At 52.3% G+C, this 16567-nt stretch overlaps 8 protein-coding genes across 8 annotated transcripts; 2 read left to right on the plus strand and 6 right to left on the minus strand.

Annotated features, from left to right (window-relative positions):
* Nucleotides 1-275: 275 nt before the first annotated feature.
* Nucleotides 276-2074, minus strand: CPAR01_03237 (GMC oxidoreductase; the record flags this gene model as incomplete). The annotated part of the gene is made up of 3 exons (XM_060487524.1): nucleotides 276-522; nucleotides 568-1738; nucleotides 1798-2074. The coding sequence occupies 3 exons, from the start codon at nucleotides 2072-2074 to the stop codon at nucleotides 276-278; spliced, it is 1695 nt and encodes a 564-aa protein (XP_060354852.1).
* Nucleotides 2075-3614: 1540 nt separating this feature from the next.
* Nucleotides 3615-5083, plus strand: CPAR01_03238 (uncharacterized protein; the record flags this gene model as incomplete). Its single annotated transcript, XM_060487525.1, has 4 exons — nucleotides 3615-3842; nucleotides 3893-3929; nucleotides 4005-4455; nucleotides 4570-5083. 4 exons carry the CDS (start codon nucleotides 3615-3617, stop codon nucleotides 5081-5083), a joined length of 1230 nt encoding a protein of 409 aa, XP_060354853.1.
* Nucleotides 5084-5225: 142 nt separating this feature from the next.
* Nucleotides 5226-6657, minus strand: CPAR01_03239 (uncharacterized protein; the record flags this gene model as incomplete). Its single annotated transcript, XM_060487526.1, has 4 exons — nucleotides 5226-5707; nucleotides 5803-5867; nucleotides 5949-6433; nucleotides 6505-6657. 4 exons carry the CDS (start codon nucleotides 6655-6657, stop codon nucleotides 5226-5228), a joined length of 1185 nt encoding a protein of 394 aa, XP_060354854.1.
* Nucleotides 6658-7443: 786 nt separating this feature from the next.
* Nucleotides 7444-7605, plus strand: CPAR01_03240 (uncharacterized protein; the record flags this gene model as incomplete). Its single annotated transcript, XM_060487527.1, has 1 exon — nucleotides 7444-7605. The coding sequence occupies one exon, from the start codon at nucleotides 7444-7446 to the stop codon at nucleotides 7603-7605; it is 162 nt and encodes a 53-aa protein (XP_060354855.1).
* Nucleotides 7606-8640: 1035 nt separating this feature from the next.
* CPAR01_03241 (uncharacterized protein) lies at nucleotides 8641-9033 on the minus strand (the record flags this gene model as incomplete). Its single annotated transcript, XM_060487528.1, has 1 exon — nucleotides 8641-9033. One exon carries the CDS (start codon nucleotides 9031-9033, stop codon nucleotides 8641-8643), a length of 393 nt encoding a protein of 130 aa, XP_060354856.1.
* A 940-nt stretch (nucleotides 9034-9973) lies between these two features.
* On the minus strand, nucleotides 9974-11861 carry CPAR01_03242 (uncharacterized protein; the record flags this gene model as incomplete). Its single annotated transcript, XM_060487529.1, has 3 exons — nucleotides 9974-11352; nucleotides 11410-11607; nucleotides 11669-11861. The coding sequence occupies 3 exons, from the start codon at nucleotides 11859-11861 to the stop codon at nucleotides 9974-9976; spliced, it is 1770 nt and encodes a 589-aa protein (XP_060354857.1).
* Nucleotides 11862-12852: 991 nt separating this feature from the next.
* On the minus strand, nucleotides 12853-13767 carry CPAR01_03243 (retinol dehydrogenase; the record flags this gene model as incomplete). The annotated part of the gene is made up of 1 exon (XM_060487530.1): nucleotides 12853-13767. One exon carries the CDS (start codon nucleotides 13765-13767, stop codon nucleotides 12853-12855), a length of 915 nt encoding a protein of 304 aa, XP_060354858.1.
* A 611-nt stretch (nucleotides 13768-14378) lies between these two features.
* CPAR01_03244 (uncharacterized protein) lies at nucleotides 14379-15894 on the minus strand (the record flags this gene model as incomplete). Its single annotated transcript, XM_060487531.1, has 2 exons — nucleotides 14379-15512; nucleotides 15571-15894. The coding sequence occupies 2 exons, from the start codon at nucleotides 15892-15894 to the stop codon at nucleotides 14379-14381; spliced, it is 1458 nt and encodes a 485-aa protein (XP_060354859.1).
* Nucleotides 15895-16567: the final 673 nt, after the last annotated feature.

The raw sequence follows: 16567 nt of genomic DNA on the forward strand, positions 1-16567 counted from the left end.
CCCCGCTCCGCTTATCCATTGTATCAGGACGATGCAGTCTGCTTTGCAGTCAGATCGGTCATTACTTGAACTATGAGTAATACAGCATGACACTATGTTCATCATAGACTCTGGGTCTCGAAATTGTCTCTCTGAAGTGTACACCGAGTGACTTGATACTGTGAGAACTCACAGCCTGAGGTCAAGGACTGAAGCTTCCGCATTTCCAAGACGTGGATATTAAGAGTTAATCATTGTGCTATCTCGCACATCATATCATCATCATAGTCACCTCATTACAACGTGGTTCGAACCTGACGACACTTGCTCCCGTGCTCCCCAATGATCTCCGCAGCCTGGAGGGCCATGGCGTACATGGCCACCTGCAGGTTGGCAGAGATGGAAACCGGAAAGATGGAGGAGTCGGCGACGAAAAGCCCGTCAACTCCCTTGACGCTGAGGTCCGTGTTGACAACCTTGCCCATGGACGCCGTTCCGCTGGGATGGAAGCATGATCTGTGTCCAACTATCAGTCCCGTCTTCCTAGCAAATGGTGGTAGGAACTGTTGTGGGGGAGAAGGAACTTACCCTGCAACCTGGCGTGCGCGCGCGTCAAACGCCTCGTCAGGGGAATCCACCGTCAGAGGCGTGTCAGCCGTGAGCTCGCTGTCGAGGATCTCACGACCGACGGGCGTCAGATCGCTCCCGAGAAGCCGGGTATCAAACTTGAGAGCTTCCCGCACGGCGTACCTATCCACCGCCGTGCTGAGGTAGTTTGGGTCGATGACGGGCGGGTCGCTGACGTTGGCCGACGAGATGCCCACCGAGCCCCGCGAGGTATCGATCAGCACGATGGACAGCATAAGGACAGCAGAGCCGTCGGTCGAGGCGCCGTTATACTGCAGCGTGTGGGAGACGTGCGCGCGGTCCTGGCGGAGGAGCGGATGCTCCGGGCCCGGCGCAACGCCGCCCTCGTCCTCAGCGATGGCCGCCGCAAGTCCTTCCTTGGGTAAGGTGACTGTGGCGAGGAAGTCGATCTTGTTGCCGAGGCCGTACTGCGGTTCTTTGAAGAGCGGGTTGTCCGACTCGTAGGCCCAGCCCTCGGAGGGGTTCTTGACCTTCCACGCCGTGGGCATGAGGATGTGGTCGTGCATGTTCTGGCCGACCTCGGGCTGGTCGAGCTTCACCTCGATGCCGTGCTCCGTTAGGACGTTGGCGGGACCGATGCCTGAAAGCAATAAGAGCTGAGGGGTGCGGTAGGCGCCGGCGGAGAGGATCGTCTTGCGGCTGTGGTACTCTGTTCCGTTTTGCAGGCGGATGCCCTCGGCTGTGACGGCGGTGCTGTTGGAACTCTTGGACACGAGGATGTTCTCGACCATTGTGTTGGTGATGACGGTGACGCCGTCTAGAGGGAAGGCTTCCGAGGAGAGCTGTCTGCGCCCTTGGTTGCGGTTCTCCTGGAGGTCTCCGTAGCCGATTGGGTTTCCGGCGTTGGCGTCGAGCTGGGGTAGCGCTGAGATATTGAGAGCTTCGAGGGACTCGGCCAGCTTCTCGCGCATGGGGAAGTGTCGGTTCATGGGCGTGACGCCTTGAATGATCATGGAACCGTTCTCCCCGTGCTGGGAAGGGTTGATGCTGGCGTCGAAGACCTTCTCCGTCAACTTCATGTAGGGAAGCTGGCCCTTGTAGCTCCATCGATCGTCGCCAACCTCTTCGGCCCAGAGATCGTAGTCGACGATATGGCCACGGACCCAGGCAGCTAAGACGAGTGGAGATTAGATATATATGTTGTTACATTGGACAATAAGCGTGGCCTACCTCCATTGATGGCTGTTCCTCCACCGAGGGCCTTGCCAGCGGGCGCAGCTATCGATCTGTTGTCGACGTTGGCTTGCGGAACTGAGCTATAAGCCCAGTCAATGTCGCTTCCGGCACCAGTACTGGTGTTTGGGTACGCGATAGACTCGAGACCATTGACATTGGGCCCAGCTTCGACCAGCAGGATCTTCAGGGTCGGATCTTTGTGGAGGAGTCTGTTGGATATGACGGAGCCGGCAAGGCCTCCGCCGACAACGATGAAATCCCACAACGACATGGCTTAGACGGGAAGTTGAGTGCCTTAAAGAATGACTGGCTGACTTGAGCGACGAGTTGCAGGGAGTTGCGAAGACATGAATTGGCAGAGCCGTGCTTACTCCTTATACAAGGCAGGATCTCGTCACACTTCCGACGATAACATTGCTACCTTCTCTTTGGTCCGACGGAATGCAGTTCGGGCCCGTCGACAGCCCATCTTGCGGTTTGTTGTCGCGCCACATGCCAGGTATCATCAAATCTAGAGCTTCGGATGCAAGGCCCCCAGCAGAGGGTGTGTAGATGCGTTGGACAACCAACAGCCCGTCTAGGGTCTGAAGGAGGCAAACATCCATGTTGTGGACAGTCGTTGGAACATAGTTGCATCAAAGCACGCACTAATGACCTCGGAAGAGGAGCGCTCATCGGCTCGATGCAGGCTTAGATGAGGGACCCGCACCCGGGGCTGTTCCGGTCTTTTGCGGACCCGGACGAACTTCCGTAAAGATCATGGTCCTATCCCGGGTATCGGACGGTCTTATAACCCAATCGACCGAGCCGAGATCGCGAACCCCTGGGGAATGAGCGGCATCCCGCTCGCTGTGCCGCGTCTTTGCATCAACTTGGCACCCTGCACAACCTTTGCAGACTTTTCTCGGCAGCATAAGGATTCCTGGACGTGATGCACAACGAATCAACTGAGTTAAGCCGTTTGAGGGTTATACTGCTAGACGACCATGGTCACGCGGGAACATCACAGAAAATCGAAATATTGTGGACTCGAGAACAAATATTACTCAAGAGATATACTCGCACAGCTACGGACGTGTCTCTCCTGCATCAAGTGACGCGGACTCTGCCTACCCATGGACATATCTAAGTCCCACAGAATCCTGCGTGATAATCCACCGACCTGGTTCTTTGATGCCTGTAGCAACTAACAACCAACGACATGCAGCATGGGAGAAGCAAACAGACTTCCAATACGATAATCACAAATCGCATGCTTTCTTGCCAAGGGTTATCACCAGATTTTGCAGCTCGTTTGCGCTATGCGGACCAATCGAATGGCGATGATTGCATGCTTTCCACCGGGAAACAGGAAGACCCGATATATCTCATGCAAATTAGGCCATATGCCCATAGTTCCAGAAGGCAGGTATCTCGATTTCGCTGATGCCGCAAGATGTGAGCATCGGACGTCCATGCGACATCCAGCAGCTTGGACTTGAAGAAAACCGCTGCAGATGTGGCAGCGGATCAAAACTCCTTGAAATCTGTTGGAGAAGCTTGTCGCGTTCGCTCGCAGATATTTCCGTTTTGGAGCAGCACTCGTGTTGTTGCAGGGGCTCATCAGAATCAAGGTCACTTGGAAAGTTGGGATACCTCTCCCCGGTTATTGTTGACTTTACCACACACCTTTGTTCGTCCAAGTTTGAAAGATGGCTGTTCCTGTCAGACTTCTTTTCTCTCCAGCCTACTAGTCCAACCTCAAGTGCCTTTGAGGCCAGACTTTCCACATCTTGCTGTTTCCTCTCATCTTCCTCTCTTTGCCGTCAGTCATGAAGAGCCCAAATGCCATCAGAGTTCGTCAGGCTGGTGGCACAACACCGGCTCCAGCCATCATCCTTGACAAGTTTCCCCCTCTCACGTCGTCAGGGACCACTCTCGTTGCCACGGCGTCGGTGATGCTCTGCTTGACCACATGCTGGACCGTCTTCCGCGTCTGGGCCCGGAAGATCACGAAGATTCCCTACTTGACCGAGGACTATCTTTACTTCACAGCTCAGGTAATTATCAGGCACGTTGAGACAATCCTCCAGCGCTAACTAGTGTTGAGTTGTTATTCTATGGTGCGGCAGCATGCTTCATCCTAGGTATGTAGGGATTCCCTTCAATGCTCAAATAGGCGACGAGAGAGCGGACACTGACTTTGATGTTACGAACCGAAGCTGTAGTAGTAGGCGGCGCAGGCCATGATGTATGGAACCTCAGCGACGAACACAAGTACCACTACTTTCGAATATCGCTCGCCACGCAAGTCCTCTACGCCGCGGCCTTAGGCTTCGTCAAGCTCAGCATCACTTGGATGCTCCAGCGCATCTTCTTTGGTCACTCGACGGCGTTCCGGCTATTTGCCTGGATTGCCATGGCGCTGTCGGTATGCTGGGCTTTGTACACGGCTCTGATAGGATTTCTCATCTGCCAGCCTGTACAGATGGCATGGAATCCGAGTGTGCAAGGAACCTGCGGCAAACATACCATGGCGTATTCTGCGGTAGCGATCTTCGATATCATCACTGATATCATTATTGTTGGGCTTCCGATCAAGTTTGTTGCCCAGCTGCAGGTTCGACGAGCGCACAAAATTGCCCTATATGGAGTGTTCTGCGCCGGTTTCATGTAAGTCTTTGGCCGGCAATTCTTTTTCTTCACAGTGATCGATAAAGAACATGAGGCGGCTAGCAAATCCCTCTGTACGTGAAGAAGAGCTGATCATCTCGTCATACTCGATAGCACGGTTGTCTTCTCCTGTGTGCGACTCTACTATGCTTACAACATCGACTTCATCAACGTCACCAAAGGCTTCGCCATAGCCAGCGTCAGCGGCGTCTTGCAAGCCGGTATCGCTGTCATGGTGGCATCCAGCCCAATGCTCCGTCCCGTCTTCGATCGTACGGTTGGTCGAGTGCTGGGTCTCAGCCTACAAAGTCAACGACGCGGCAACGGCGCGACTTCGAATGCGACTGGCGGCAATACCACTGGCAATAGCGCGGCTGGGCTACACAATAAACACAGCGCTGGATCCGACGGCTTCAAGCAGATGTCGGAAAGCGAAGAGCATCTGGCGTGGGAGTTGAGGAACATGAAGTCCGCAGGAGGTCGGGATAGCTACAATATGGGGACCACGACGACTCAGGTCAATGCGGAAAGGAGCTCCGATGACAGTACGGGCGAAGAGCGAGGGGGTCTGGATGGCCCACGGACTGGGAGGATCATGGTCACAAAAACAACCGTAGTCAGTCGCTAGGTTGAGACGTAAACATGCTCGCATTGTCGATGGGGACGAGCGTCTATTGCCCAGTGGAGGTGTATCGAGCAAGTAAAAACCTGAGACGGGAAGGTGAAAGTCGCATAACGAATTGCATCTGGTCAACGTTTCGTGTATCTACTTAGTCTCTTGCTGTCGACTTGACGACCACTTCCGACTTCACCCAGACGTGAATATTTTGCTTACCCCCCTTCCCCTCTTCACTGGAATACCTTTCGATATCAACGTTCCGCCCCTGGCCGTATCGATCATCCGGACCCAGTATTGAGTCCACGCTCTCGTTGTCGCCGAAGCCCTTTCCAGCAGACCTCGTGCCACTCCCGAATCGTCCCTCGCCGCTTCGACCCGCGAGGCTTCCTAAGTCCAAATCTGGCGTCTTCAACCCGACCCTGACGGTGTAGTCGGTGCCGCCGATCGTCTTCAAACCGAACCCCAAGTTGGATCCGGTCATGTCTCTGGTGTATGGCCCAGGCCTGCTGCCATTTCGGGATGACCACTTGCTGAGCCAGCCCTTGAAGAGGGGGCGGCACACGGGGATTCCAATGCAGACGAGAGTTACTGCCAGTTCTGCCGCATGCCATATTATCAAGGCAACCGTGTCCTCTGTTGGGTGTTCGTGTTAACGATAAGTTTATATGATGGTACGTGAGGGCGACTGGAGGGAGTGCAGGGCCGGGATCTACGTTAGGGTGACTTACTGGTAAAGTTCACACTGCTCAGGTTCTTGAGCTGCAGCGCTCTCAGAATGCCGCACGCGCCAGCGCTATCATGTACATTAGCTTCAAGTCACTCCAACCTGCCGATGTCGAAGGTGTATGCCTTCAACAGTGCGGGCAGCACTCACATGACGCCCAGACTCATGCTCAAATTGATGAGCAACTTCTCTCTCTTCGGCATCTGAACGTTCCACAATAACGCCCACGGCGTAACGGCGTACCAAAAGTCGACGACGACGCTCCAAGCTCCCGCAGCCGTCGATATGGGGCCTGGGTCGATCGGGCAGCTTCCGTCGGGGATCAGCCGGTCCCACAGGAAGTTGATCGGCGTACACGAGAACCAGAAGACGAGAAGCGAGGCCAAGGCGATGAGGAACAAAATGACGACGGGGGCGATGACAAGAACCTGGTGCAGGCGAGTGTTCACAAGACGGAGGAGGAACAGTGCTAGGGAGGCTTTCGACACGACGATGGCGGATACGAGGATTGTGCTGCCGATTGCCTCGTATAAAATCGCTTTTGGTACGTTGTCCATCTCAAGTTCTAGGATATTCCTGCCAAAGCCGTAGAAGGAGGAGATTGTAAGCATGACATCGTAGGCGACGAAGAGGAACTGAGTATGAAAGTGTCAGCCAAGGTCTGCGATGCAGCTGTGTTTGGTTATCTGTAAACCATGGCACTCACGAAAGCAAGGTTGAAGAAGTGGTCGTCTACGCCGTAGGCTTGAAGGATGACAAGTCGAGTATACAACCGCAGCAGCACGAAGAAGAAAGCAAGACCCGTCAAGCCCCAAAGAACGGCTAGTGCCATGGGCGCATCGCCGCCTGGTCCTATCATGATCCGTCCTGCGTCGATCTTGCAATCGAGTCAATTGTGGAAAGACAGAAAAGACGATAACGCGGGATCCAGACGGGATCCGGCTTGGGGCACCTGACAATTAAAGGTTCCGATTCATCTCCCTAAATCTTGTTCTCCTCCACGAGTCAATTTTAACGGGGACCAGCGATTGGTGGTAGCGAATCTGGAGAGGTCGCAAGGAGGGTCGGACTCTTTGAGGTCCTGGCTTGAAGGATTCGGAACTTGGCAGTTGAATGGGCCTCATCTTTTCGAGTCCCGGCGAGGCCCCTGGGCGAGACGACTTGACAGGTCGATCATTGACCGAAATAAGACATCGGGAGGCTTATTGTGGATGGATTCTGCGGCGTACCCATGGCTTAATTCAAACGAAGGGCAGAGGAGATCGTCACTATCCACAAGGGGGCCATAACAGCTAGGTCCACAGCCACGTCAAAGCACGCACGCGGTAACTGGGTCTTGTCCAACAGGAGTTCTCGCAAAGGCGCGCTAGAACCATAGTTGTTCCAACGGCCATCAACAATTTCTCCACCCATCGCGATTTCGTCAACGTTTCCGCTGGCCACGCGAGGAAAGGAGAGTTAAAGACCCATCAACTTACGACTGACGCGAACGTACAGCTAAACATAGGAACAGTTGGCATGTCATCACAGTGTACAAACGAAGAACGCAGAGACTCGGACTGTGGACCGCAGCTCGTGGCCAGGTTACACCGTAAATGCTGGCCTTTCAGGGGCAGTCTAGGCATGAGGTCTGCTGGCCCCCATCATGATCCGGAGCCAGGAACAGTTGTGTCGAATGTTGCATCGTCTGAACTCGCGTAAACATAACAAGGATGACTATGAGCTACTGGTGGTTAGTGCATCTTGGTCAGGCTTCCTAATTCTCCGAACACAGCATTTGCAAATGCCGATGGAGAACTCGAGCTAGTGTAGAACGAAGCCAACCATCAAAAATAAGCAGTATCACCATTGTTCGAGGCCATCTCTAGAGCAAAGTCTGAATAGACCGTAAGAGATGGTTGCCTCAAATTATGTCTTTAGTCTCCCACACACCCGGAGCTGGAAGCCCTATTCGGCCGCGCTGCTCCGAAAGCGACGTGCCTAGTCGGTGTGACCCGTAGCGGCCACTGTCAACCACTCAAGTTGTTGCCTACCAGACCGAGATGCGACTGGGAGGCGATCCGGTTTGCGACGAGGAGGTCCGAGAGCAAGCCTACGGCCCGCTGCCGTGTTTCCTCGGACCCCACAGACTGGTGAATGTTCCTGAATTTCTGCCCTTTTCCCCGACCTTATCCATGTAAATGTTGTCAAAGGGCATCATTTTTCGGATGGCAAGTATCCTATCTACAAGCGACATGCTATAGCTACAAGTGCTTTATGACTTCCCAAAGGCCTTTTGTTAGTGCTGATTCGAAGGGTAGCATGATACTCGCATATCACTATGTATATCACAGCAATTGCCGAATGGTGCATTGCAATCTCCGCAGCGAAGATATGGTGTACCGCATTCTAACCCCGGCCTGCCCAATCCTTCAACAGCATTCGCTGATTGCATGGACGGGGCCAGGATCCTCATCCAAGACAACATCCATGCATCCTGTCGCAGTCACCCGTCTCTCATAATAACGCTGCTCCTGCCAAGCACGCACGTGGCACATCTACTTCTTTCTATCATCAATGTCGTCTCGGTACAAATGGACTTCTGTGGTTTACTGATCGGGAGGCAAGACTATATGCGCTGGGCCGTAGCATTGATTGGCGTGAAGGCATTGCCTGTGGCATACGACGAGCCACACCGTGAGGATCAAGCCTTGTCATATTTCCAATACCGAGCTACTAATATCCGCCTGTCGCTAAAACCGTGTTGAAATTGACGATCACAAAGTGATGATAAGAAATTGCAACCGTTTCTATATTATGTGCCGAGCCTTCGTGTTTCTCTTGAACGTTACGTGTCCTTGCGCTAGACTTGCGCAAACTCGATGTTGACCTTGTTCGCCCCCTTTGAGGTGTCGACAATTTCTGCCCATGCCGTGGTTGAAAGATGCATGGTAGCATCAGCTGACTTTTTGCCGACGGGGTTGTTGGAAAAGTCGACTACTTTGACCTGAATCGTACTCGATTTGCAGGCGCGCGGAAGCGAACTGATACACCGCACTAGATACTGCCTTCCACATGCCGCCCCATTGTCCCAAAGTCCGTCACCAACAGAAACGAATAAGTTGCTGGAAGGGAATTGATCCTGGCTGTTGCCGTTACACCTGGTTGGTAAATAGGGTACGGACCAAGAACCAGCAGTGCCGACATCAGCGCTGGCAAGTGGAGCTAAGATGCTGAGCAACAATGAAAATCTCATATTGCTATGGAAAGCTGGTGTGAGTACCAGTGTACGAGACAGGGCGCAGGGTTCTTACAAAGAGCAAAGGGCCTGTTTCACAGAACAGTTTCGATCTCGATAGTATTCTGTAGTCCGTAGTTTGGCAATAAACATAAGGTGGCGAGCCAGTATTTATGGTTGAATCCCCTCCGTGGCTGTGAAATGTCTTTCCGGGGACTTACTTTACCGCTTCCATCATTTCTCTGTACGGAGTAGTTGCGCCGCCCAAATAATCATACCATGCAGGTTACTCACACTGTTACGGAGTAATCCAAGATTAAATGTTGACGCATCAATCGAAATAAATGCCCATACCAAACATTTAAAACGGAATTGTAATTTGAAGAAATTACCTCAAAAACTTTATTCCCTGCTCGTGAGAGGAATTGCCTAAGGTGTCATGGAAAGGCGAAGTTACGGTTAACATAAACCCGAGTTAATCTAAGCAGTTTGCTTCTTTGAAGGACGAAGCATGATATTACTGCCAGTTAAAAGAACCTTGTTGCGGGCAAGGTAGACAATTGTGGTCATGGGTCTTGAGTCGCGTCAAAACTATGATAACATGCCAAACTTGTTGCCGAATCGCGACATAGAGACACCGTAACAATTGAAACGAGCTAAAGCCCGAAGTTCGTAGATAAGAATGGAGCCGTGGATAGACATCATGTTGTTCAAAACACACTTCGGATCCGTGAAGCCAAATATACAGTTTTATCGATCTACCTTACTTATCACGAAGTATTGTTATGTAGCCAACGAGATCGTTGCGAAGCTCATGACACAGAAGCTAAAAGACAAACAACCCTCTCAAACTACTCCGTATTTTAGGTCTTTGATAGCTCAGTAATAGGTCCTGCTAATTGCACCTTGAAATTCGTTGGCCCGGTTCTCAGTGGTTTAGTAGCCCCAGTGATTAGACTCAAGCCAACCTGAACCCCCTGAACAAGAACATTGCGCAAGCTATCGCAATGAACGCAACAAGCAACTTTAAGAACATTAAAATTGGGTTCATGCATCGGTGTGAGAGTTGACCCAAGCACCTGGACCGGGGCTCAGGAGACACACGCTCAGAAAATGCCAAGCCGCTCTCCAGCATTGCCATTTTCCTCTCCATACCCATCTGATACTCTTCATCAGCCGCCCTGTCAGCCTCCAAAGTCGACTGACTGCTCGTATCTGGCGATCCGAACCTCTCATCGACTTGAGGGTTGCTGAGTGTGGCATTCGAGTCCAGCACAAATACTTCGTTGGCAAAGAAGTCGCGGACTCCATTCTCCCACTTCGTCTTTTGCGCATAAAAGTTGATCAACTTGATGGACTTGTCGATGGCGTCTCGGGCGCCAATGATGTGGTTGAAGGAGTCGAGGTCCCTGGGGCTTCGGGGTTGCTTAGACTCATCATAGTGCGCATGACGCTTGGATTGGCCAGAATAGGTGTGGAAGGTGATGATAGGCCCTAGTCTGGCAAACTTGCCGGGCTTGAACCTGAAGAAGCCTGGGACGGGCAAGTCAGCGCGAGATGTCGGGATGTGGCTCATAGGGATCTCACCTTCGCTATCTTTGCCATCCAGATCTCCTGGGTTAGACAGGCGACGCAGTGTGTGCCCCACCGCGTACGAATCTTGAACCATGTGTAGACAGTGACCAAAGGCACGCTTGGAGATGTTTGCCTTCCGGTAAGAAGGCGTTCTGCCCAAGAACAGCTGTCTCAGGCTTGCGTCTCCAGAGGGATCAGAGTAACTGGAGAAACGGGTCGGGAATCGGCCAGCAAGGCTGTCAGTCTCCTTCACATCCTGAACACCGATCGCGAGCTTGTAGATGATTTCCAACCAAGAAAGCATGTTTGCCTTGGTGTCGTGCGGATCTTCATTCGACTGGGCGGCCATTGCGTGGAAGAATTGCAAGTCTCCAAAGTGGCTCCTCTGCGTGAGACTGCTAGGAGAGCCGGCGTAGAAGTCTCCTAGAAACTTTTCACCCAGTGCTAGCTCGCTGTTGCTCTCTCCAGAGTCTTCGAATAACAGACATAGTGGGTCATCGCTCCAAAGGAGACCACGCATGTACTCCCATTGGGTGGCGTCGAGATTGTTGTACTCGGTTCCCTTAGGAAAGCGCATCCTGGATGCGATGAAGGCGGCGATGGCAATGTCTTCATGAACTGGGTCTCGAATCTTGATGCCAAGTGGGCCATTGAATCCAATTTCGAAGGCTGCGTGAACGTCACTGTTGGTCTCGTCGGATGAGTTGGCGTCATCAAACATTTCGTTTGCCGAATTCTCGGCCAAGTAGACCTCAACATGGCCTGAAAAGTTTGTTAACAATGAGAAAGACGGCGCGGACCCAGAGACTGAAATAGTACCTGTAAAGGGGTGGCCGGTGAGGTTGTAGTCCAGCACTTGGCAAGATACCAACTTGGGATTGCTCGACTTCGTCCGCAGATAGTTGTCGTTCCACCTGCCATAAGGATCACAGAATTCTACTTTGAATGAGAGGGCATTGTCAGGATCAGAAGGGTGGTACAGCTCGTACACGACCTCTCCCTGGCTGCCCGAGAATCCTACATTGCATTATCAGCTCTCAATCGTTGCCTGTAGCCAGATTAAAGTCTTGTTACATACCAAAGCTGTCGTTCAGTTGAATCAAAGCTTCAGCTCCGGCTTTGATTGTGTTTGGAGGGCATCCCTTGGCCCAAGAACCTAAAATGGCTTTCGACCGGTCAAGTGCAAAATCGACTGTGGTTTTGTTGTAAATGTAAATAAACGACTCATAGCCGCTGGCTGGCGTGAAGATGGGCTCTTGCTGATCGGCCATTGTTAGAATAAGTGATGCCGGGACTATGGTGATAAGGAGATTATTAGATACATCTCGTAAGAGGACTTACCTTTGATTTTATATTAATTCTCTAGACGAGGTACGACCAGGAAGTAGAAGCCACAGATATGTCTTGTGATCGCGTCGCAGTCCCCAAACGCCGCCGAATTACCGTTTTCACCTTCCATGCTGACGATGGACCACGGTCTAGGACCTCGAAGTTTGAGCTGAACATCAGCTTGTTCCCTATTTGGGATTTGATGGTTCCCACAACGATAATCAGATCTCGGCCGTGGACCAGTGCAGTGACACCATTCGACCGAGAAGCAGCTAAAGTGTGTGACCGCCGGCAAAATTGTGCTAGTGACAGATACCGATTGTGGGCGTGGCGATTACTTGCGCTCCTATTTGAGCGGCCGAGACTCAACTTGTCCATCTTTAGCAGAGCTGAGCAAACCCAATTTGGATATCTCTGCGGCAAGTCCACGAATCAATCCTGGGGCAAGAGGTTTCCGGACGATCATCAAGCCAATTGGGGACCCCGGTAAGTGGGTTGTCGAAGGTCTGGACTCCAACGAGCAGCACCGCGCCAGTGGTTCTGGGACTGGGGCCCAACAGGGGTCGTCTGCGGCCTTCGATAGTGCCGACAGCCTCACATCCCTATTCCATATTAGGATCCAATGCTCTGCTTTGAGTTACGCTCCGGCATGTCCTTCCAGTCCTATGGATAGAACGGTGTGTTTGCACTGCTAGTATCAGCTGTAGGCTAGCAAGACGATCAATTCCAGCGGTAAAGAAGGTTCGAAAAGACCCTGCAGAGTGGCGGGCTGAAGCACGAACAAGGTCTTCGGAAAATGACAAGTCGAATTACGACCAATTGTTACAATGTCATGATGTGTTTCATAGGTACTTGAATGGATACGATCTTACAGGAATTCCCCGCGACGGCGTTGCTCAAATTGAGTTCACATGCCTTGGTGGCGACACGACCTCAAACATAGGGCTCTAGCTCTTTCTCCGTCCATTTCCACAGACTCTCTGCGAGCTCTTCGTTCAGTGCGTTCTTAGAGTCTTTGCCTTTCACACCCACAGGCCAGTAGAACACACTGGTCTCGGCATCCGGACTAACCGAGGCCCACAGCTGGTTCAGCGCACCCTTTGATACGGGCGTTGACACAAGCCAGGTGAGGATGCCTGCGATTGGCTTCACGAGAGGATAGCTGGCGATTGGGCCGCTGACGAGATTCGTATTGACAGCACCTGGGTGGATTGAGATGCAGCGGATCTCAGGGTATCGCTTAGCAAGGGCCTTGGAGTGATGAATGTTTGCCACCTTGGACGCGCCGTAACGCGCCCAGGTGCCCGTAGAGGCCATGTCGGTCTTGAAGTCGTCAAAGTTGTAGAGATTGCTCGGAACCCAGTTCTCGGCCGCCGAGGAGAGAGAGATGATGCGCACGTCCTTATCGGGGCCGACCTTGGCGGTGTGCTGCAGCGTCGGCAGGAGGAGCTTGGTGAGAAGAGCATGTCCCATGTGGTTCGTACCGAACTGGATCTCGTAGCCCTCCTTTGTTACACCGGGCGGCCAGGCCATGATGCCGGCATTGTTCATGAGGATGTGAAGGAGCTGCGACTTCGACTGGAATTCCTTAGCAGCACGCTTGACGCTCTCAAATGACGTCAGGTCGATCTCCAGGAACGAGATGGGGGCCGCGTCTGGCACAATCTTCTTGATGTCCTCAATTGCGGCCAAAGCTTTGGACTCATTTCTAGCTCCGAGATAGATGTGGGCTGGCTTATGCTTGCTGAGCTGGGTGATTGTTTCCTTGCCGAGGCCGATATTGCCTCCAGTAACGAGAATGATCTTGCCTGTGAGGTCAGGAATATCCTTAGCGGCGAAGCGCACCATTGTGATAATGTTTCGATAGGCGAATTTCAGTGATGGGGGTCTAGCAGTGTGAAGATGGAGGGAACCACTAGATGTTAAGCTATTGAGAATGCTTAGATAGTGAAATAGTTCACCCGACGCCACCGTTCAGGAGGGAGCAAGGGCGAAGACGTAATTTAAACCTAGACTCAAGCGGGGTTGGCTGAAACTTAGCTTCTGAAAGCCGGCGGAGCCCGAATATCGTAGGCGGACTTGCGGAGAATGTGGGCCCCGATCCGGTACCTTGGCACCTTTGCGGCACAGTCGCCGGCCGGAGTAAGCCGTGCTTACACCGATCGGGCTCCGGTCTTGCTTACCCGGATAGGTGGGTATACAATCACATGATGATTACGAACATAATTAACTAGATTTCATTCTTTAGTTCAACATATTGCTAGTAACAGCAACCTTCCCGTCACCAAATGGTCCTCTTGTAACCCATAGTTCCGCCGCAGAGATACACATGCATTACTCCCGAAGAGCGTCTATGGCTGACGGATTAGGTTACACTTGAAGACTGCAAAGGCTCTTAATATCCAAGATATCTTTGATTTGATAATTCTGTATTTGGTTAGACTACAGATCCCAATTATCTACTTTCTACTTGCGAAGTCTCTATCGATAGGCTGTATTATCACCCTGCGGTAGCTTGTCAAAGCAGGCGAGCCGCTGTCCGTGACTTCCAGTATCAAGTGCAGCGGCAGGCCTCGCTCCAGGGGAATATTTTCTCTGACCACAATGCAAGACTTCTCCGCCGGCGCAATCTTAACCTCCACCTTACTTCCCCCGTCGTTGAGAGCCTTGATCTCAAAGTCAGACACCTCCAGTCCGTGATACGTCTGCAATGAGCTTGGCTCGCGGTACTGATACCACTTAAAGCTAAGTTGGTCACCGTCAGGGTCGTAACTCTCCGACGCATCGAAAGCCACCACGCCTCCGGCATCAGCTTCGATATGAATGGGCGTCAAGTTGGAATCGCCATTGACAACCGCAACGGGATGATGGTTGACCTTGCTGAAATCGGACGTCAAAGTCCACTGCATGCGTGCGGCAAAGTCGTCCTGGAAAGCATTCCTCCACCTCCAGATGGTCGCTTGGTTGGACCTGTGCGGCTTGCCATCTACACCTGTCACAGTGTCGATTGCGTCTGCAAAGTGACCCCTGGACGAAAGCCCCTTTGAACTCACGTTCACCGGGATATAGCGGCCACCCCAAGATCCATACAGAGGCTCTTCTGGAACGCCTAGACCATTTTGAATAAGATAAAGAAACGTGGGCGTGTCCCCCTCAATAATAAACTCGAAATCTGGGTACGCGGCGCCCAAAGGACCGATCTGAACGTTTCGTTTGACCCATTCGTGAGTCACCTTCGAGTCGTCGGGACCACCCACATCGCCAGAGCACGGAGCCGAAATACCAGTCCAAGCGGCAGCTTGGTATTGATTCCAGCCGTGAATGGAGCAAATGTAGAAGATTTCGGGATACTGTTGGCGGATCCAGCCTCCGCAATCATCCTGATCAGAAATCGTGTAGACACGCAGCTTCTGTCGCAGTTTAGCTGCGTCCGGCCGGTCTTGGATCTTGTTGAGGACTTGGGCAAGCACATTGACGCCGCCCCAGACGAGGACCCAGAGAGGGTCTTCTACGGGAGCCGTCAATCGCTCGAGAAGAAGTTCACCTCCTTCACTGAGCGGTATATCGTCACCGACTGCTTCCATACCATAAACCTGAAGAATCGCTCTGTTAGAAAACCATATGCCGAATTCGGAGGCGAATATTACTTACCGGAGGACCAGACTTGACCAGGTCTCTAACGCTCTGCGCCGACGGGTACGGGGAGTCTGTGGGGGCATGGGCGTTGAGGTTATCAACTACTTTCTCGTATGCATTGACAATCTCATGGAGATTCTGCGGCGCGACCTTGTTCTTGAGCCATGTTGAAGTGACGGCAACTACCCCTTCTGTGCGAAATTGATTGGAATATGTGAGATATCTGCAGAAGGATTCTGCATCATCAGGTTCGTTGGTAATATCGGTCAGAATGAAGACACGCGGTTTTGACGGAAATGCATTGAGGGCTGCTGCACCTCGAGTTGTTGATGATGCCATGAAGGATAGATAAAGGCGCTCGGTTGTAGTCGGACTTGGGCCAGAGGTAATACTTGACGTTGAACTCGGAACTCGGTTTCCGACCTGGTCAGACGATCGCAGCCTGATGTTTGGATGTTGTCGTCTCTTAAGGTCGTTCTCAACAGGTTGCGAACGGATAAGATTACCGAAGCCAGCTAAGGTATTATTGACCCAAACTCTAAAGCCCGATGTCAGCTGGAAAACGCACTCTATTCAACCGCTCGACTTCCTCTAAATAGGTAGCTCGAGGCTCGCGTGAGATATTTGCCGAGAGGAAGGGCCAAGGATTCGTGTGAAGAATTACGGGGAAGCTAACTGACACCTGATTCAAACCAGTTTGGACCATCCGGAATAGGCAATGCGAACCACCGGCGAACCCCTCACGGGTGACGACCTAGCACCAAAGAGGAACCCAGAGCCTTAGAACCCCAAGTCAAGCAATGTGGTTTTCTTGGATGAACCTTACCCAGTACCACCTCCGCATAAATCGATCCCCACGGGGACATTGTCATGGTAAATGTCGGTCGAACGGTTTTCAGGAACCGCGCCGTTGGGCCCCTTCTCCACAAGCGCCCCCAAACCCCAGGAAAACTGTGTTCGTCATGATCCTGGGCTAAAGTCTCTTCGTGCGGTTGCTTGATGATTTCGAACC

The sequence above is a fragment of the Colletotrichum paranaense genome (assembly GCF_030867605.1).
Source record: "Colletotrichum paranaense strain IMI 384185 chromosome Unknown Scaffold_2.1, whole genome shotgun sequence".
Classification (NCBI taxonomy): Eukaryota; Fungi; Ascomycota; class Sordariomycetes; order Glomerellales; family Glomerellaceae; genus Colletotrichum; species Colletotrichum paranaense.